This window comes from Oncorhynchus masou, chromosome 21, assembly GCF_036934945.1.
Source record: "Oncorhynchus masou masou isolate Uvic2021 chromosome 21, UVic_Omas_1.1, whole genome shotgun sequence".
Classification (NCBI taxonomy): Eukaryota; Metazoa; Chordata; class Actinopteri; order Salmoniformes; family Salmonidae; genus Oncorhynchus; species Oncorhynchus masou.
In genome coordinates this window covers 808950-830455 of record NC_088232.1, presented here as the reverse complement: position 1 = coordinate 830455, position 21506 = coordinate 808950, and the positions used below count along the sequence as shown (strand labels likewise).

The 21506-nt window shown below is 45.2% G+C and overlaps 1 protein-coding gene across 1 annotated transcript in view; it reads left to right on the top strand.

The window, feature by feature from the left end:
* Positions 1-21266, top strand: part of LOC135507566 (hedgehog-interacting protein-like) — a 49841-nt gene extending 28575 nt beyond the window's left edge. The window contains exons 7-13 of the mRNA XM_064927084.1: positions 415-558; positions 2947-3068; positions 5960-6083; positions 6998-7134; positions 10616-10697; positions 17799-17947; positions 18231-21266. Of these exons, the coding sequence (XP_064783156.1) occupies positions 415-558; positions 2947-3068; positions 5960-6083; positions 6998-7134; positions 10616-10697; positions 17799-17947; positions 18231-18427 (955 nt within the window). The 3' untranslated portion in view covers positions 18428-21266. The remainder of the gene's footprint in view (positions 1-414; positions 559-2946; positions 3069-5959; positions 6084-6997; positions 7135-10615; positions 10698-17798; positions 17948-18230) is intronic.
* Positions 21267-21506: the final 240 nt, after the last annotated feature.

Below are 21506 nucleotides of genomic sequence, written 5' to 3'. Positions count from 1 at the left end.
GCCATCTTTCTATGGGTATCTGTCTATGGGAGTCTTTCTATGGCCATCTTTCTATGGGTATCTGTCTATGGGAGTCTTTCTATGGCCATCTTTCTATAGGTATCTGTCTAGTCTTTCTATGGCCATCTTTCTGGAGTCTTTCTATGGCCATCTTTCTATGGGTATCTGTCTATGGGAGTCTTTCTATGGCCATCTTTCTATAGGTATCTGTCTATGGGAGTCTTTCTATGGCCATCTTTCTGCTGGTATTTTTTAGGCCACTGTAGGCCATTTCCCAAAAACTTAAAGGACAGTAAGTCTTCTAACATTTGGCAAGATGAAGCAATATGGCAGCAGTAAACCAAGACAGTAGCTACAGTTTTTCACTTTCCTCCCAACTAACCAGTTGTCCTTTCTTGTGTGTGCTGTCTGCAGTGATTTCACAGGGTCTGTGTTGAGGGTGGATGTGGACACAGACTGCTGCACATCTCCCTACTCCATACCCAGGAACAACCCCTACTTCAACAGCACCAACCAGCCACCAGAAATATTTGCCCACGGACTGCATGACCCAGGCAGGTGAGTGAAATGCTCCATGGCCATACCTGATACCTGTACCTACCCAGAGAATCCCACCAATACTTCACATACCTGATACCTGTACCCACCCAGAGAATCCCACCAATACTTCACATACCTGATACCTGTACCTACCCAGATAATCCCACCAATACTTCACATACCTGATACCTGTACCCACCAAAATAATCCCCCTAATACTTCACATACCTAATACCTGTACCTACCCAGATAATCCCACCAATACTTCACATACCTGATACCTGTACCTACCCAGAGAATCCCACCAATACTTCACATACCTGATACCTGTACCTACCCAGAGAATCCCACCAATACTTCACATACCTGATACCTGTACCTACCCAGATAATCCCACCAATACTTCACATACCTGATACATGTACCTACCCAGAGAATCCCACCAATACTTCACATACCTGATACCTGTACCTACCCAGAGAATCCCACCAATACTTCACATACCTGATACCTGTACCTACCCAGATAATCCCACCAATACTTCACATACCTGATACCTGTACCTACCCAGATAATCCCACCAATACTTCACATACCTGATACCTGTACCTACCCAGAGAATCCCACCAATACTTCACATACCTGATACCTGTACCTACCCAGAGAATCCCACCAATACTTCACATACCTGATACCTGTACCTACCCAGATAATCCCACCAATACTTCACATACCTGATACCTGTACCTACCCAGAGAATCCCACCAATACTTCATATACCTGATACCTGTACCTACCCAGATAATCCCACCAATACTTCACATACCTGATACCTGTACCTACCCAGAGAATCCCACCAATACTTCACATACCTGATACCTGTACCTACCCAGATAATTCCACCAATACTTCACATACCTGATACCTGTACCTACCCAGATAATCCCACCAATACTTCACATACCTAATACCTGTACCTACCCAGAGAATCCCACCAATACTTCACATACCTGATACCTGTACCTACCCAGAGAATCCCACCAATACTTCACATACCTGATACCTGTACCTACCCAGATAATCCCACCAATACTTCACATACCTAATACCTGTACCTACCCAGATAATCCCACCAATACTTCACATACCTGATACCTGTACCTACCCAGATAATCCCACCAATACTTCACATACCTGATACCTGTACCTACCCAGATAATCCCACCAATACTTCACATACCTGATACCTGTACCTACCCAGAGAATCCCACCAATACTTCACATACCTGATACCTGTACCTACCCAGATAATCCCACCAATACTTCACATACCTGATACCTGTACCTACCCAGATAATCCCACCAATACTTCACATACCTGATACCTGTACCTACCCAGAGAATCCCACCAATACTTCACATACCTGATACCTGTACCTACCCAGAGAATCCCACCAATACTTCACATACCTGATACCTGTACCTACCCAGAGAATCCCACCAATACTTCACATACCTGATACCTGTACCTACCCAGAGAATCCCACCAATACTTCACATACCTGATACCTGTACCTACCCAGATAATCCCACCAATACTTCACATACCTGATACCTGTACCTACCCAGAGAATCCCACCAATACTTCACATACCTGATACCTGTACCTACCCAGAGAATCCCACCAATACTTCACATACCTGATACCTGTACCTACCCAGAGAATCCCACCAATACTTCACATACCTGATACCTGTACCTACCCAGATAATCCCACCAATACTTCACATACCTGATACCTGTACCTACCCAGAGAATCCCACCAATACTTCACATACCTGATACCTGTACCTACCCAGAGAATTCCACCAATACTTCACATACCTGATACCTGTACCTACCCAGAGAATCCCACCAATACTTCACTATGGTGTGTGCGTATCTTCGCATATATTAATATTAGTATATATTATGTCGTATTTAATTCTGAGTGACAGTTAATTGTGAGTGACAGTTCATTCTGAGTGACAGTTAATTGTGAGTGACTGTTCATTCTGAGTGACAGTTAATTGTGAGTGACTGTTGCACCTATTCCTTTCTCGTGTGTATCTTCTCAACTATGGGCATGATCAGATCACTCCGTGTGTTACTGCCTCGGTTGTTCTGTGTCTTCACATGGTAAAAGGTTGATCACGGATTGACTGTACTATGCGTTTCATTAGAACGTGTTCATCAATCTTACTGAGTTGTAGCTGGGTGTGTGAGATATGCAGCTATTGATTTACAGTACCCCCGTTGCATGCCACTGTTTTATCATGTGGCACAACCACGCATCATCGCAGATGGACAGTGTCATGGCGTTCCAATGTTTTTCCCACTTATCCGTTCATTCCTGTCTTTCCCCAGGTGTGCCGTGGACCGGCATCATACGGATAACAACGGGAGTCTCTTGATCCTGTGCACGGACGCCAGCGGTAGGAACGCGTCTGCAGGGAGAATACTGGCGATCACTAAGGGGAAAGACTACGGTGAGTTCCTTCTTCTAATGGTTTTCCCTAACAACACTGAGGATGTGTCCCAAATGGCACCTTATTCTCTATATAGTGCACTACCTCTGAGCAGAGTGCATGAGCCTTGGTTAAAAGGAGTGCACTTTATAGTGGACAGGCTGCCATTTGGGACCTTTAGGAGTCTGTCTGGAATACATCAATGGGACATTAATGTTGCTTGTTATGAAAATAGCTCTGTCTGCCTTACAGTCTCATTTTATGTCCTCTCTCACCTTGGGAAAGTGTGGAAGAATCTGATGGAATTCCTCACAAATGACCTTTTTGGATAACCTTTCATTTTACTCTGTGTTCTGCACGAGAAAAACGATGTCTGTTTTTTTGGAACACAACTGGATTCTTTCCTGTTGTGAGAATGAGGTATTTGGTCAGCCTCCAACTTGTTCAGTACACAGTGTATCTGAGTAAAAAATATTTTTAAAAGTATCAGAAGTTATTGTGATCCACAAACGATTTGTCCTCGCATACTGTTGCCAGGGGAATGTGAGTTTGTGTCCATGACTAGGATTTATAGTTGTCAGCCACGATGAATATCTTGATGATGGGTTAGTATAGTTGAAAGCACACTAACCAGAGCCATGAGGATCTGGGGTTCATATTCTCCATGGTGCACGTCAAAAGAGCATAATCGACACCAGAACACTCTTTCTAACACAATGAAGAAATGAGTGCTTATGTTTGGTTTGAATCATGTAGAGCTGTTTGTTTGGTTCTAATAACCACACAATGAGTGCTATTTCAGCCACCCGCAAAACAACCCCCCTAACCCCCTCCCTCCCAGCCCCTCAGCCTAGTTTAAAGCTCCCACCCATTCCATTGGCCACCTCTCACCCAGGACGATCACTGATTGGGCCAAATTAACCCAGACCCCGGCCCCGATTATACTATTGCCATGATGGAGGTGGAGTTCATTACCTATCTGATTACACCCTAATAGGGGCGAGAACTCCTCACATCATAATGTCCATTATTCCCATGTAATGACTACATAACGATTTACATTCATGTTGTCCCAAAAATACACTAAAACTACATCATCAACCTTCTGCGCTATTTAGTACAACCATCACTTAATACGTTCAGTTTCAATGTTAATGAGGAGGTATCGTGGCGGTTAAAGCCCTACATTACATTTAATCCAGTTTAGCAAAGTTGTTTTTAACAAGGCAAGGCCTCAGTCACAGTAATTGAAACCACCCTCCACTACGTACTAATGGACTCGTGACAGATGGCAGTAAACATGGATATCCTTTTCTCTTCCTACACCAACAGAGAAAACAGGACTCATTAGAGTTGGCATAAATCACACCCAGGTCTCAGGGAGTCACAGTCATTAGGCTAGGGTCCGACCATGGCAGCTCCAGGTCTCAGGGAGTCACAGTCATTAGGCTAGGGTCCGACCATGGCAGCTCCAGGTCTCAGGTAGTCACAGTCATTAGGCTATGGTCCGACCATGGCAGCTCCAGGTCTCAGGGAGTCACAGTCATTGGGCTAGGGTCCGACCATGGCAGCTCCAGGTCTCAGGGAGTCACAGTCATTAGACTAGGGTCTGACCATGGCAGCTCCAGGTCTCAGGGAGTCACAGTCATTAGGCTAGGGTCCGACCATGGCAGCTCCAGGTCTCAGGGAGTCACAGTCATTAGACTAGGGTCTGACCATGGCAGCTCCAGGTCTCAGGGAGTCACAGTCATTAGGCTAGGGTCCGACCATGGCAGCTCCAGGTCTCAGGGAGTCACAGTCATTAGGCTAGGGTCCGACCATGGCAGCTCCAGGTCTCAGGGAGTCACAGTCATTAGACTAGGGTCTGACCATGGCAGCTCCAGGTCTCAGGGAGTCACAGTCATTAGACTAGGGTCTGACCATGGCAGCTCCAGGTCTCAGGGAGTCACAGTCATTAGACTAGGGTCTGACCATGGCAGCTCCAGGTCTCAGGGAGTCACAGTCATTAGGCTAGGGTCCGACCATGGCAGCTCCAGGTCTCAGGGAGTCACAGTCATTAGGCTAGGGTCTGACCATGGCAGCTCCAGGTCTCAGGGAGTCACAGTCATTAGGCTAGGGTCCGACCATGGCAGCTCCAGGTCTCAGGGAGTCACAGTCATTAGGCTAGGGTCTGACCATGGCAGCTCCAGGTGCAGAGCGAAGGAATGGTGCCATGTTTGCCACCACAGAGAATACTATTGTACACTCTTAGAAAAAAAGGTGCTATCTAGAACCAAAAATGATTTTTCGGCTGTCCTCATAGGAGCACCCTTTGGGTTCTCCTAAGGGAACAGCCACAGAACCATTTTGGAACTTTTTTTTCTAAGAGTGTAGGGAATAAACAGAGTGAAACTCCCTGCATCGCCCATATTTAATGAGTGTAATATCTAAGATGTAGCTAGTCATATTTTGGTCAAGCTGTCAAATGACAGCTATCTTAGGCTGAAAATAATAACTTTTGACAAATGCTATATGTTCCAAAAAGTAATTTTTTTGGAGGGATACACAAATTGACTTAAAATACCACAATACTTCAGAATTCGTTTTTTGGAGCTTGTAGAGATCTACAAGTGTCATATGGCACTATATACTGTGTATAGTGCACTATATGTATAGGGCACTACTTTTGACCAGAACTCTATGGGCCTTGGTTAAAAGAATAGTGCACTTTAAAGACAATAGGGTGCCAGTTGGGGCACAGCCTCTGTAATTACACTGATCTGAGTTCTGTGTATCTGTGTTTATGTAGAGAACGAGGCATCCATCTTAATGATACTGATCTGAGGCCTGTGTATCTGTGTGTTTCTGTAGAGAACGAGGCGTCCGTCTTAATGATACTGATCTGAGGCCTGTGTATCTGTGTGTTTCTGTAGAGAATGAGGCATCCATCTTTGACCTGGCGACCAGTGGAGGAGCAGCACCTGTGGGAGGGTTCATCTACAGAGGCTGTCAGTCCAGGAGGCTCTACGGGAGCTATGTGTTCGGAGACAAGAACGGGTAAGCTTATAAGTTATAAATATTATAACAGGGTTTTTATTTATCGTCAAATGATCTAGATTAAATGTATAGCTAGTTTGAATCAAACATTATTTTCTCATTTGGAACGTTCTCGAACGGTTCTAGTGTTCATTGACTTTGAATTGAACAAACACAAGCAGCTGTGTTCAGTAACCCAGCTTTGCTATGGTGAACGTAACTCTGAGGTAAACACTATGCCAATTGACGTCCATCCCCTGATTCTGTCCATGGTCACCGTGCCAACATAAACCCAGTGTTCCATCCACGTTGGGGGGAAAACATTACTATCACATTACTGACACTACTACTGCTCAGGCTCATTCACTGTAAATGGAGATGTGATTTCCTGCCCCGGTTGGTTGGTCCGTTTGGCTACGGCCTCGTGTTGTTCACACGTCTCATTGGTTGATAATTAATCTTCCTCTCTCGCTGAAGTCAAACCTCGCCTCTTGAATAAACAAAGGAAATAAAGACGCTGAAGGAAGTACGCTATTGAGACATCATGGCAATGTGTTTGGAAAAATGACTCGCAGCTCCTTAGTCTCATTTCGTTTTTTGAAGGGCACGTTGTTGTGAAAGGGCGAGGAGGATTTTGGCATCATGTTTATTTGGAAACCAAAAGACTTCATGCACACTAAGGCACTAAAACACAAGACTGTTGTGCTGTGACCTAGAAGGAAACAATGTGTGCCGTTTTTGCTAACCCCTGACCTGTGCTTAATGCTAGTATTACTGTAACAGTGTGCTGATGTTGCGCTGTGCTTTTGTGTGTGTGCGTATGTGTGTGTGTGTGTGCGTATGTGTATGTGTGTGTGCGTATGTGTGTGTGTGTGTGCGTATGTGTATGTGTGTGTGCGTATGTGTGTGTGTGTGTGCGTATGTGTGCGTTACAGGAACCTACGGATCCTCCAGAAGGGCTCAGCGGCAGCGAGGGACCAGTGGCAGGAGAAAGCTCTGTGTCTGGGGACCAGCAGCTCCTGTGGCTCCGCTCTGGTGGGACATATCCTGGGCTTCGGGGAGGACCAACTAGGTCAGTAGAACCAGCACAAAGGTTGTTTTCCAAATGGCACCCTATTCCCAATATAGTGCAGTACTTTTTGACCAGAGCACTATGAAATTAGCGCACTAAATAGGGAATAGGGTGCCATTTGGGATTCAGCCAAACTCTCTCTAGTCTAAAGGCTGGCCCCTACATGTATAGCCACATTATTATATGTCAATTTCTGTGTGTTTCTGGGTGTCTCTCTACATCTGAGCTGATGTTATGAGTGACAGTTTTTGTCAACAAAGAGTCTGGATGCAGAAGATAGATTGCAGAGTGTCAAGCCATCCTGAAATCTGTGTTTACACCCAATGACAGATGTCAAAACTGTGGAAAACTCTAGTTCAGAATCATTGGGGCATTGTATATGGAACAATTGTACATGTATTTACATAGTACATCCCTGGAGTGCGAAGTCAATGTTCAACATGTTTCCACTCGGTTGGGTTTAGAAACAAGACTGCTCCAATTGAGTTTCCGAGATTAGGAAGTGAGGGGAAAAACGTACGCGGAGTCTCAAATTCAAGCCGTTATTCGAGTGATATTCATGATATTGGACCAGAAAACTAACAGAGGTCACACACGCTGTGTGAGGGGAACTAATACCTCCATCCCTTCCCGCCGTGTCACCTTTCCTCCATGGCACGTTCCAGCAGCAGGATATTAAAGTCTCCCTGCTTCCTGAAGGATTATATGGTCATTTCCATACGATAGCACCAGGCCTCAAAGAGCCTACTGATATGGCATGTAGTTGGCCACCTGGTGATGAATGTTTCTGGTCTGTGTTATTGTTTACCAGCCTGCCAGTCATACCATCTTAGGTGAGGTTAGGTTCGCTACATCAACAAACCCACTGAACCCAATTCATTGTATCCCTGTTTGACAAAAGGACTCACTGTGAGCTCATGTTTTGCAGAGAACTAATTATCCATATTGGCATACAATGGGCACACAGGGTTAACCATGGGACTTGCCAGTATCTTGGCGTGGTGTGAGTTGAAGATTTTTGCTTTTGTTCATGATTTGTAAATGGTGTGGGGGTAGGCGAATGGTGGAGGCCTGTGCTGAGCTGGGCTGGCTTCCCACAACAGGGCCCCATTGACACATGTTTACAATTTGTCCTCTTATGGAGCCGTGTTGTGGGCTTGCTCCTCATTAAATGACTCGCCTGGTTCCAGTCAGGAGTATTCAGTTGTCCTGTGATACTCACTCTATCCCAAGTCCCATGGCAAGTGCAGCGCTGCAGGGACCCTGATCAGCGACCCTCTTATTTTCTCTCTGTTTCTCTCTCAATTTCAATATCATTTTAAGGGGTCTATTGGCATGGGAAACATACAGTTGAATTTGGAAGTTTGCATACACTTATGTTGGAGTCATTAAAACCTGTTTTTCAACCACTCCACAAATTTCTTGTTAACAAACTATAGTTTGTTCAGTGCCTCTTTGCTTGACATCATGGGAAAATAAAAAGAAATCAGCCAAGACCTCAGAAACATTTTTGTAGTCCTCCACAATTCTGGTTCATCCTTGGGAGCAATTTCTAAATGCCTGAAGGTACCACGTTCATCTATACAAACAATAGTACGCAAGTATAAACAACATGGGACCACGTAGCCGTCATACCGCTCAGGAAGGAGACGCGTTCTGTCTCCTAGAGATGAACGTACTTTGGTGCGAAAATTGCAAGTCAATCCCAGAACAACACCAAAGGACCTTGTTAAGATGCTGGAGGAAACAGGTACAAAAGTATCTAAATCCACAGTTAAACAAGTCCTATATCGACATAACCGTAAAGGCCGCTCAGCAAGGAAGAAGCCACTGCTCCAAAACCAGCATAAAAAAAACAGACTGCGGTTTGCAACTGCACATGGGAACAAAGATCGTACTTTTTGGAGAAATGTCCTCTGGTCTGATGAAACAAAAATAGAACTTTTTGGCCATAATGACCAACGTTATGTTTGGAGGAAAAAGGAGTAGGCTTGCAAGCCGAAGAACACCATCCAAACTGTGAAGCACGGTGGTAGTAGCATCATGTTGTGGGGGTGCTTTGCTGCAGGAGGGACTGGTGCACTTCACAAAATAGATGGCATCATGAGGGATGAAAATTATGGGAATATATTGAAGCAACATCTCAAGACATCAGTCAGGAAGTTAAAGCTTGGTCGCAAATGGGTCTTCCAAATGGACAATGACCCCAAGCATACTTCTAAAGTTGTGACATAATGGCTTAAGGACAACAAAGTCAAGGTAGTGGAGTGGCCATCAGAAAGCCCTGACCTCAATCCTATAGACAATTTGTGGGAAGAAATGAAAAAGTGTGTGCGAGCAAGGAGGCCTACAAACCTGACTCAGTTACACCAGCTCTGTCAGGAGGAATGGGCCAAAATTCACCCAACCTATTATGGGAAGCTTGTAGAAGGCTACCCAAAACATTTGACCCAAGTTAAACAATTTAAAGGTGTCACGCCCTGGTCGAAGTATTTTGTGTTTTTCTTCATTTATTTGGTCAGGCCAGGGTGTGGCATGGGTTTTTGTATTGGGATTGTAGCTTAGTGGGGTGTTCTAGATAAGTCTATGGCTGTCTGAAGTGGTTCTCAATCAGAGGCAGGTGTTTATCGTTGTCTCTGATTGGGAACCATATTTAGGCAGCCATATTCTTTGAGTGTTTCGTGGGTGATTGTCCTATTGTCCGTTGTGTATTAGTTTGCACGAGTATTAGGCTGTTTCGATTTTCGTTACGTTTATTGTTTTTGTAGTGTTTGTATTTGGATTCGTGTTGCTTCAGTTTATTAAACATGGATCGCAATCTATACGCCACATTTTGGTCCGACTCTCCTTCACACCTAGAAAACCGTAACAAAAGGCAATGCTACCAAATACTAATTGAGTGTGCGTAAACTTCCGACCCACTGGGAATGTGATGAAAGAAATAAAAGCTGAAATATATAGTTCTCTCTACTATTATTCTGACATTTCACATTATTAAAATAAAGTGGTGATCCTAACTGACATAAGACAGGGAATTTTTACTAAGATTAAATGTCAGGAATTATGAAAACTGATTTAAATGTATTTGGCTAAGGTGCATGTAAACTTCCGACTTCAACTGTATGTTAACGTTGCCAAAGCAAGTGAACTAGATAATAAATAAAAGTGAAATAAACAATACAAATTAACAGTTAATATTATACTCACAAAAGTTCCAAAAGAATAAAGACGTTACAAATATCAAATTATGTGCAAATAGATAAAGTACAAAAGGGAAAATAAATAAGCATATGGGTTGTATTTACAATGCTGGTCTTCACAGGATGCCCTTTTCTAGTGGCAACAGGGCTTATTAACTGGTTGTCCTTCTTCTCTCTCTCTCTCTCTCTCTCGCTTCGTCTCTTCTCTTATTTGCTCTCTCTAGATAGGGCTGATGACTGGACTACATTTCCCATGTAACCCCTGTTCTCCTCACCCCCAGGTGAAGTGTACATCCTGGCCACCAGTAAAAGCATGGCTCAGTCACACAGTGGGAAGCTCTACAAGCTAGTGGACCCTAAAAGGTAAAGAACGCAACTTTCTTTGTGTGCGTGTGTGTATGTGGCCTGCCCATATACCTACACATAGCAGATATAGTGGCAGTCCAGGATCACAACTTCACAGGGAGAGGGAACGTCACACCTCCCTTCATCCCTTGTTTTCTACACCTCTTCAATACATCACACACACGCACACACACACACACACACACACACACAAACACACACCAGGGCTCTTCTCCGGCCGGTTCCCCGGCCAACACAAATCTCAGCGTGGTAATTGGAGAGTAAGCATACCGTTTCTAACACCAGCACTTCCAACGGGCCCTGTTAGAGAGTGAGGGAAGATAGGAGAGACGAAAGAGAGAGAGGATAGTGAGGAGAGGGGGGAGAGAGAGATAGCGAGGAGAGAGAGAGATCGAGGATAGAGAGCACACGTGGCTCGCTGGGTATTTTCGTAGCGTTTGACCGGGGTGCTTATACACTCCTGGAGAGAACGGAGGGCACCTGTCGACGAGTGGTAATGTTTTCCTCATAGTCGTAGGGAGGGATTTGTTACATGTGACTGGAATACCTGGTGGTTTGGGTTTTAAGGAAGGGATGCTGTGTCCCAACAATGTGCCCCGCTGCGTCCCAACAATCCAGGTCGCACACAGCTGATAATGTGCTGGAGTTTCTGGTGATAAATATTACTAGAGGAGATGGTTGCCTGTTAATCATTGTTGTATGCTTGCTAAACATTTTACCATGTGTTTTACTCTATTCAATATTTTCGATAATCATGAATCTTTAACAAATGATGTTTGAGTCAACCCTAGTACATGTGAAAAACCCAGCACACCAGGAGTTACGTATACAGGCTGTATGAAGTCCCCCTCCACCGCAGCCAACATCTGAGACATGAATGTCACTGATATATAGTCTGAATCATGAGACATTACATTGAACACAACCAGATCCTCTCACTTTCTAATTCAAACCAATCGCTCCTCAAGCTGTGTCTTTCCACCCTCAGCCACCCAGAAACGATCCAGTCCCCCTTTTCAGCACGCTGGAATGGAGAACTAGAGATCCTCATGTAGGTTTAGGTCCTTCAGCTTAAGTGAAGTTGGCAGGGAGGCATGTGGAGCATCTAAAAACACTGGGCTTACAGTGGGAGTTAAGTCCAGGAAGGAGACAGAATAATGTTTCCTTAAGTCCATTTCACTTTATTGGAGTGTGTGTGTTTGTGTGTGTGTGCGTGCGTGTGTGTGTGTGTGTGTGTGTGTGTGTGTGTGTGTGTGTGTGTGTGTGTGTGTGTGTGTGTGTGTGTGTGTGTGTGTGTGTGTGTGTGTGTGTGTGCGTGCGTGCGTATGTGTGCTTGCGTGTGTGGGACAATAGAAACAGATCCCTGGCTAATTATTGCGAAGGTGTTGACAGTACCAACCAAGTCACAGTTAATTACGCCACAGATGTTTCTACGGGCCCCTTGCTGCTCCGCTCAACGTTTTATTTATGTTTTTTGGCTGGACACATTTTTCCCAAACAACAATTCTTTCCACCCATATATTGGGCTTGTTTAGTCTGTATAGTGGCCTGTGTGGTGCTGGGAGTTCGGCTTCTACGCACGCACACACACACACACTCACTCACTTCGCTATTAGTATCTCGTTACAGGGAGGAGGGGGAGGGATGGAGGCAGCTAACGTTTCTGACCTTGCTGCGTTATCACGTCTGATGGGCCACCCGTCCTCCTCTACCCCTTCTGGGGTACCTGGCGCCCCCTCACCCTCCTCCTTTACAGAAGACTTGTATTTCTGAGAGGCGAGCCTTTGGTGGTCCGGGGGTCCCACAACATCCACCATCCACCCACATGGTGTTTTCATTACATGTATGTTTGGGGAAGAGGAGGGGGGCTTTAGGAGGTAGGGGGCTGGGGAGGGGAGTGAAAGAGGAAAATCACCTAAACCCCCCTGCAATGTTTTGGGGTAAACACACGTCCCGGCAGCGCGCTGACTTCATTTGTAGGTATTTGTTTGTCAGTCGGGTACCGTCCAATAATAAATAGGCCACCATGCGTCTCAGTAACATCATTATACGTTGTCACTGTCCCATGTGGACACTGGCGTGGAAATTCTATACTGAGAGAGATTTCAGTTCTAAATATACAACACAGAGGCAGAGTAGGATCATGTGGCATTGTTTACTGGCTCTACTGTGGAAGGAGACAGAGCTGTTTAAAAATTGCTTGCCCGGGATTCAAACCTAGTCCATATGCATCACACTCTCACACACACACACACACACACACACACACACACACACACACACACACACACACACACACACACACACACACACACACACACACACACACACACACACACACACACACACACACGATATGCCGTCTTCCCCAAGGCTTCAACGGGTTTCAGCTCTGTTTTTAATTTTTTCCTTTTCCCCTCTCTCTATAAATAGATCAGAATAATGTCTGATTGAGACATGCAATGCTTCATTGAATATGTCTTATCTCAATTGCCCTGCCACACGCAGTCAGAGGTCCCCATGGGAGAGAGAGAGAGAGACTTTTATTTATTTCTGGTGCTAACATCCATTTAGAAGCAGAGGAGGAGGAGGGCTCTATTCCTTGAGAGAGGAGAGACACAAACAAACACCGCCTCTGGGTATTGGGTGGGTTGGTTATGTGGGGGAGGATGTCACTGGCCACATTGTAAAGCTGTACAGTATGTAACTGCCAGGTTGTTTATCGCGTATAAGAATGGAAGGAACAGAGCCATGTTTTATTCAAAACCAAATTCTATCCAGTCCTCACGATTCCATCTGGAACCTGAATGGGGGGAGAGACAGTTGAAACAGTAAGAACTCCTGCTGATAATGGCAATGAAAAAAGTTGTCTTTCCATTTAAACCGTTCTTTTATGCAAAGAGGGAGGAAATGGTTCTCCTGTGTCATAATATACTTTTCACACAATTTAGGGTTTAGTTGAGTCAGGTGCAGTCCTCTGGTTGAATTGTGTTGAGTAAAGAGGCTGAGAAGACCCAGTGGACATAGAATAGGGCTCTGGGACCTCCTTTATGAAGTCACTGTGAAAATCACAAATTACAGGAAGCACTGGGGAGAAGGAGCAGGGAGGTGTGTGTGTGTGTGTGTGTGTGTGTGTGTGTGTGTGTGTGTGTGTGTGTGTGTGTGTGTGTGTGTGTGTGTGTGTGTGTGCGTGCGTGCGTGCGTGCGTGGGTGGTACGGTAGCTCCCAGCTCCCAATATGCTGGCTAAAAAAGCTAGCTCTTTTATTCAGATGTCCCTCCTAAATCTTGCTGCTGCACTACTGTGGTCCTGCCCTTGACAAAGCTGCTCCACTGAATGGCCCTGGCTCCTACAATACACAGTACATTTCTGACACAATTAAAACAAGGGATGAAACCACAAAGAAGCCCCCAAACAATGGAGCCGGATGACAAAACAGCCAAAGGACTCACACTGGGCCGTTTGATTTAGCCATTGTTGGGAGGCACAATGTACACCACTCCAGGGCTTTTTTCTCACATACACCTCATGCCAATCAAGCAAGCCCCAGCACATAGCCCCAACACATTCCTTCCCAAAAACCCTCCCCACCAACTCCCAGGCTATCAGCCACCCATCACTATCAAAGCTTTAAGTGAAATACATCTGATAGTTGTTAGAGTATCCCTCACTAATAGCATCCCCTATATCAATCAGCTGTATGATTTGATCTGGGGTGACTTTTGAGGCGGTGAGATATTATAAAGAGGGCTGTGTTGTGAGTAAGAGGGAGCTGATCAGGGATCAGGCTCAGCATATGGTCCCTGGCGGTTGTCTCCTGTTCTGGAACAAAGGGGGAGGTGGGAAGGGAGGCAGCTGAGCCAAGCAGAGCTCCATACATCCCTCCACCCCACCACCACCCCGCCTCCCTCCAGCCACTAGGACTACACTTTGAAAAAAAGAAGCTATCTAGAACCTAAAAGGGTTCTTCGGCTGTCCACATTTGAGAACCGTTTGAAGAACGCTGTATGGTTCCAGGTAGAACACAGAGGGTTCTAAATGGTTCTAAAAAGGTTCTACATGTAACCAAAAAGGGTTCTCCTATGGGGACAGCCGAAGAACCCCTTTGGAACCCTGTTTTCTAAGAGTGTTGGGAACCAGCCAATAATGTATACAAACCCTAGATGGCTGATGATATGTATTGGCCATTGAGAAGTTTTTGAAGCCACCGGTCGGCCATATTGGCACTCCCCCCAGTAGGAGCAGTCCTCCATAGGAATTAATGGAATTCTACAGTATTTCAATTAAATGTTTTAATGACAAAATTACATGTGTTGAAGTATTTTTTTGTTGTAGCGGTGACAGTAACATTAGTAATAAATAAAAATATATACTTTAAAGAAAATGTTTTAATATATTTTTAAATGTTTATGTTTAGCTCACATAATATAATTTAAGATTATGCATTAAGGTATCTGTAATAGAATGAATGTGGCAAAAAACGAATATAGACATTAATAAATGCATGTCTAAAGCTCCCCCCCAAAATTTCAATGTGAGGGAGTGCCAAGATGGAGGCTCAGGGGGCTTAAAAACAGCGCCCCCTATTAGTCATCTAGTGTATATATAAATCATTGGGACCAGCCTGGCCCAGCCCCGTGGACACTCAAACTAATAAGCGGCCCTCCTTTAATTTATCAGTCTTCATCAGTCTGTGTTTTATGCAAGTGTCCTCGCCGAGTTTATACATTCCCACAGTGCCTGTTGACCCAGCTGCCTTTGTCAAGTGGCGCTCAGGCAGGTGTTGTTTTCACCCGGACCATGGCCACCCATGGTACTAATACAAACTGATGAGGGGCAATAGCCGTGGCTGACCCCTGCCCGCCTGACACTATTAACAGTGTTGTACCCCAATCCTCCAGGGACTAGCTGTCCCCCTTTTCTCTCTCTCTCACCCTGGTCTCTTTCTCCCAACTCCATCACTCTCCCACCCTCTCTCTTTCTGTCCCTCCTTCTCTCTGTTTTAACTACGTGCAGCCTGTCACAACAAAGGCCCAGAGTGTGGATGAGAAAAGGCACAGGGTTGGGTGGGTTCTGAGGGGAGCGGAGCATGGGAATCGCCCCCCCCACCCCTCTAGAGACCCCCTCTAGGCTCTGGTACTGCCCCGGGACTGCCATCAGTCAATGTGGCTGTCAGAACAACACTCTCCCAGCCACAGTGTCCAACACCCTTCTCACATACCCCCAGAACCCTGACCAGGACCCCCTAACTCACTCACACACACAACACAGGCCAGGAGCCCCTCCTTTGAGCACTAACCAACCAGTCAGTAAGTCAGTTCATTCACAACCAGACCCCAATATCACATTCAGTTGTGGCTCCTGTCTGTCCATTGGTCATTAGATCTCTATAACATTATCTCTCTACAGCATTAGAGCTCTACCCAGCATTATCTCTCTACAGCATTAGAGCTCTCCCCAGCTTTATCTCTCTATAGCATTAGAGGTCTCCCCAGCTTTATCTCTCTACAGCATTAGAGCTCGCCCCAGAATTATCTCTCTACAGCATTAGAGCTCTCCCCAGCATTATCTTTCTACAGCATTAGAGGTCTCCCCAGCTTTATCTCTCTATAGCATTAGAGCTCTCCCCAGCTTTATCTCTCTACAGCATTAGAGCTCTCCCCAGCATTATCTCTCTACAGCATTAGAGCTCTCCCCAGCTTTATCTCTCTACAGCATTATACTCTTTCCAGGATTATCTCGCTATAGCATTAGATGTCTCTACAGCATTATCATGCTTCTACACCTGCATTGCTTGCTATTTGGGGTTTTAGGCTGGGTTTCTGTACAGCGCTTTCAGATATCAGCTGATGTACGAAAGGCTATATGAATCAATTTAATTTGATATCTCTCAGCGTTATTTATCTACAGCATTAGGTCTCTACAGCACCCAGAGAGTCCAGCAGGCAGAGTCCAGCAGGCAGAGAGTCCAGCTGTGTGCGTGTGTGTGTGTGTGTGTGTGTGTGTGTGTGTGTGTGTGTGTGTGTGTGTGTGTGTGTGTGTGTGTGTGTGTGTGTGTGTGTGTGTGTGTGTGTGTGTGTGTGTGTGTGTGTGTGTGTGTGTGTGTGTGTGTGTGTGTGTGTGTGTGTGTGTGTGTGTAGTGTGTGTGCGTGTGTGCCTGATGGATATGTCAATACACTGCCTGGCTGAGGCTTGTCTTGTCTCATTAGTCAATGCTGTTTGGCCCCATCCACACACACAGGAACACACACAAGCTAACAGGCAATTCACATTTGAATTCCATCACGTAGAACGCTGCTATATTATTTCCAGGTTTTTGAGCCCGGGCCGGAGCGTGATATGAAATGATCATATTCTAAGCCTCCTTTGGGCCAGTGCGTGTGTTCAATGTTTGTCTTGTTATGAGATGATCACAATATGTCTGTTTAGTATGCTGCCTGTTGGCAGTGTGGTTGGATATGTTTGCGGGTGTGTGCTACATCTGTGTGTGTGTGTGGAGGGTGTTTATGAGTCTCCTGTCATGCTGAATTGCAGCAGCAAATGGCTGTTCTCGGTGGCCTGTTCCCGGTGGCCTAGACACACCACAAACACACACACACATACACACACAGTGGTAGTGGTATGGAAAACAGAGAGCCTCATGTCCTCAGTGGAAATAAAACCCTGGTCCAGTCATTCAGTCTGTCCACCATTCTCCCAGCCTCCCAACCTCTGATGCTCCAAATTAATTATTATACTCAAAAACTCATTTAAAAACATTCCAGAAACAGAATATTCCAGAAAGAACCCTGTCACACACAGAGTCTCTCCGTACTCAAACATTCATTCTCCCCATGACTCCTTTCCATCACATCAATGTTCTGTAAAGGCACATTCTGTTGGAGCCGTTTCCTCTTCCCTGTTGTGCATGGTTAAGTGTTCTGCTGCCTCTAGTGTGTGTGTGTGTGTGTGTGTGTGTGTGTGTGTGTGTGTGTGTGTGTGTGTGTGTGAGAATATGGTGTGTGAAAGAAAGGCCACATATCCGTATGTAATGACTCAGAACAGTGTGCATGAGCCTTTAGAGTGTGTGACCGTTGCCCTCCCTGTGTGGCCCCTGCAGGCCCACGGTCCCTAAGGAGTGTCAGAGACAGGTGGAGGCCCCGGAGCTGCTGGGAACGGCCTGCTCACGGCAGTGTAAGAACGGACACTGCACCCCCACCGGGAAGTGTTGCTGCAGCAACGGCTGGGAGGGACCCTTCTGCAGAGTGGGTGAGTCAGAGAAAAGTGCTGTTTGAAGTGTTCAACCATAACCTAGAATATTAGTAGAACATAATAACCCTCTGCAGAGTAGCTGAGACCTACTGTATAACAAGAGTTACACAATAATGTGAAGAATTCTACTGTATATCTTGAGTAATGTTGATATTTATCAAATAGACTATTTTGGATCCACAGTGGACCCACATAAAGGGTTTATGAATGTTTTGTTATCGCTTGTCAAGATAATCTCTCTCTCTCTCTCTCTCTCTCTCTCTCTCTCTCTCTCTCTCAGCTAAATGCGAACCGGCCTGCCGCAACGGAGGCGTGTGTGTTGAGCCCCACAGCTGCCTGTGTAAGAGCGGCTACTCGGGTGCCCAGTGTGAGAAGGGCGAGCGGGGCATGCCTAGCGACCAGGAGAAGGACGGCATCCTGGACCACATCATAGACATGACCTCGTACCTGTTGAATCTCACTAGCTACATGGTATAGGGGCATGGGGAGGGGGTCCACTCCCACCGCAACCCCCCCCCTCCCTCCGGCCCCCTTGCTCAACCACCGGAGAAGCCCTAGCAGAGCCTCCCTCCTCCGTGAATCACCCCTGAGACACACCCCCCTGTCTGAACGTATCCTGTCCCCGTCAACACCCAGACTCTGGTCATCTTCCTGCCCATAAGCTCCGGTAGGCTACGTACACCAGGCATCCAGGCCAAGCATCATCCAGGCCAAGCATCCCTCCAGAGACCATCACACAGACAGACACAGCAACGTGATGGTTGAATGCATGGCAATCGTCGTCTCTGGTCTAATGGTTGGACCTCCACTGTGGCTACATAAGCTCTTTTATACTCTCCTTCTCTCCCACTCTGGAACCCCCATGCAGATGACTTGATATTAGCACTGCACCCCTGCTGAGAACAGAGGGAGACCCCCTCGCGGTTCTCTCAACACAACAACAAAAAAACAGCGGCCATTTTGACTGAAGCCTTACAGAGAGCGAAGGGGAGTCGGCTGAGCTGAAACACGGCGAGGCGGGCGGAGGCGTGGTGACTTAAGTTATCCCCCAGGACTGGAGAGTGGACAGCCCAATACTGGGGGTTAGCTTTGGGTCTGCCTTCACCAACACAACACAGTCTATATACAGCCTTTAAATGAACATGCCAATCTCTTCAGCATCAGCAATGCAATAATACTGACACTGACTGAAGAGTTTCTGATAGTCTTACTGTGCCGTGTATAGAGCCCCATACAGAGTCCTGTACTATCTTGTCTAAAGGCACTAATATGAATGACCAATAGACCAATGTCACAGTAATAATAATGATTATTGTTATTTTGACCCACTGTTTTCTCCGGGTGATGTTTTGTGGGCACATCTTCATAGAAAAAGCTACATTATGATACTTCATGATACAGCGGTATAGATTTGTTGTTCATCGCTCACTTGACATGCTGCCAATGTACAGAATGGATCCATAGCTGAAGAATGACTGTCTTTGGACTCAACAGGTATCGATAGAGTTTATATGTCTGTGTCCCAAATGGCACCCTGTTCCCGGTAGAGTGCACTACTTTTGACCAGAGCCCTATGGGCCCACGTCAAAAATAGTGAGTATCATACGGAACAAGGGTGCCATTAGGGACAGAGTCTATGACATTGTTAGGATAGAGCTCATAGCTTTGCACTCCCAATGTCAACGCCAGTTTGATACATTTGAAATGGAGTCATCAACTCCACGCACTGTAATGTAATGTTTTTTTTTGTGTTTCACAATCAAGGGCAGACGATTATTTTGGGACTATAGTACGGTGTCATACAGCAGTGACGTTGTCACACACTAACACAGTGGCACGCAGCAGGTCAAATCTCACTCTTAATCTCTCACACTGAACACACACACACACATACGCACGCTACACAACTTCAGTGGTCGTTCTACAGGGACAGAAGCTGATGTATATTTCATACATAAAGAGCTGAACTAAGTACTACTTAGCCTTGCTAAATAATATAGCGTTACTATTGTTTCGATAGAGGAGGGTTTATTTTTTTAACTGTGATATTGTATGGGAGAGGACGGTGTTTGTAGAAAGTGGTTTTGCATTAAGCTTAAAAAAAAAAATCGAAATTTTTTTGGTCTTTTTTTTGCTAACACAGAAACACAATGTATGCAGTGTTTTCCCACTGTATAAAAACACACAGTGACACGTGCAGTACAGATCAGCACCGTGTGTTAAAGGCCACGCGTGTCTACACCTAAATGGAAGAGTTTGGAACCGACCACTGAGACACAACACAAGGCTCTCTGTGTTTCCTTCCCGCAGTACGCCTCTGTCTGTGGCGCTCCACTGCAGCATACCGCTCGGTGTTTGGTCTTTGTTTTAGGCCACCAACTTATTGGAGCCTGTTCCCAGTCGGATGAGAAGAGTTCCTCCAGGTAGATCAGATGAAAGGTGGTTTCACACCAGACGCTCTACTCTACATACTGTGAGACGTTCAGATAAGACAGATGGAATGATAAAATGTGTCAAGTATGAACCCAGACTTCTTTAATCCACTTTGTGGTGAACTGTGATCCCTTATCAAATGAACAGCATAAAGAAGACTTTGCTCACCTCAAAGCCAGGGATCTAAACCGTCTTCGGCGAGCCAAACGACAATTAAAAAAAGACTAATTATGTTGGAGCCCATCGATGTGTTGTCTTTCTTCTGAAGACTGTATAAAACACATCGCGTAACGCCACTAATCTACAGGTTGATCAGGATTGGTTCATTTGATATAGTGCCATTGCAAATTCCTTGATACCGTATTAATCTTGAGTCTCCTGACAGTAGTTCAGCAAAGATCAAAGCAACCTCTTACATCCTGTGCCAATGTTGTCTTTTTTTAAGTGCCTGCCCCCCCACACAATTGGAATGTCTTTATGTCTATGATCATATTTTGTTTTGAGTTCCCGTTCTAAGCATGGTTAGAAGTGTTCAGGGTCTTCCAATTCCTCTTACTCTCTCACTCTCTCTCTCTGTTTTGTTTTTCTCCTCTGTATCTTCAGTGACAGCAGTTGTTGAACCTCTGTCTCGCCAGTGTTCTCTCTGGTCTATAATGCGTCAAATGGAACTCATGCTGTAAAGTGGATACTATAATTTTAGCACTTAATGTGAAACTTGCATTTTAGCTGCTGAGACGGCGTGGTGTGAATAAAATAGAGTAACCGTTTTCATTATTTAAGTAGTTACGCAAACAAAGTTATTTAAGTTCTCTACAATTGTTTTTTGCCGCTGTATGTGAGGATTTTGATCATGTATTGTAAATAAAACCTAGGGCTATCTTTGTTTCTTTTCAGAAATATCTATATGTCTATTAAAGTTTATAGCATGTCTGAAAACCTCGTCACAGTGTCTGTTTGATGATGACGTTTAGGATGACGATGTAGCATAGAGCAGAATGTTTCGTCTTGAATAACAACCCGTAGAAAATAGTCATAGAATCTATTCATTATATTTCTATGTGACTAACAATCCTTGATTCAGCAGGAAAGGAAATGATAGGTTGTTGCAGGATGATTACAAATG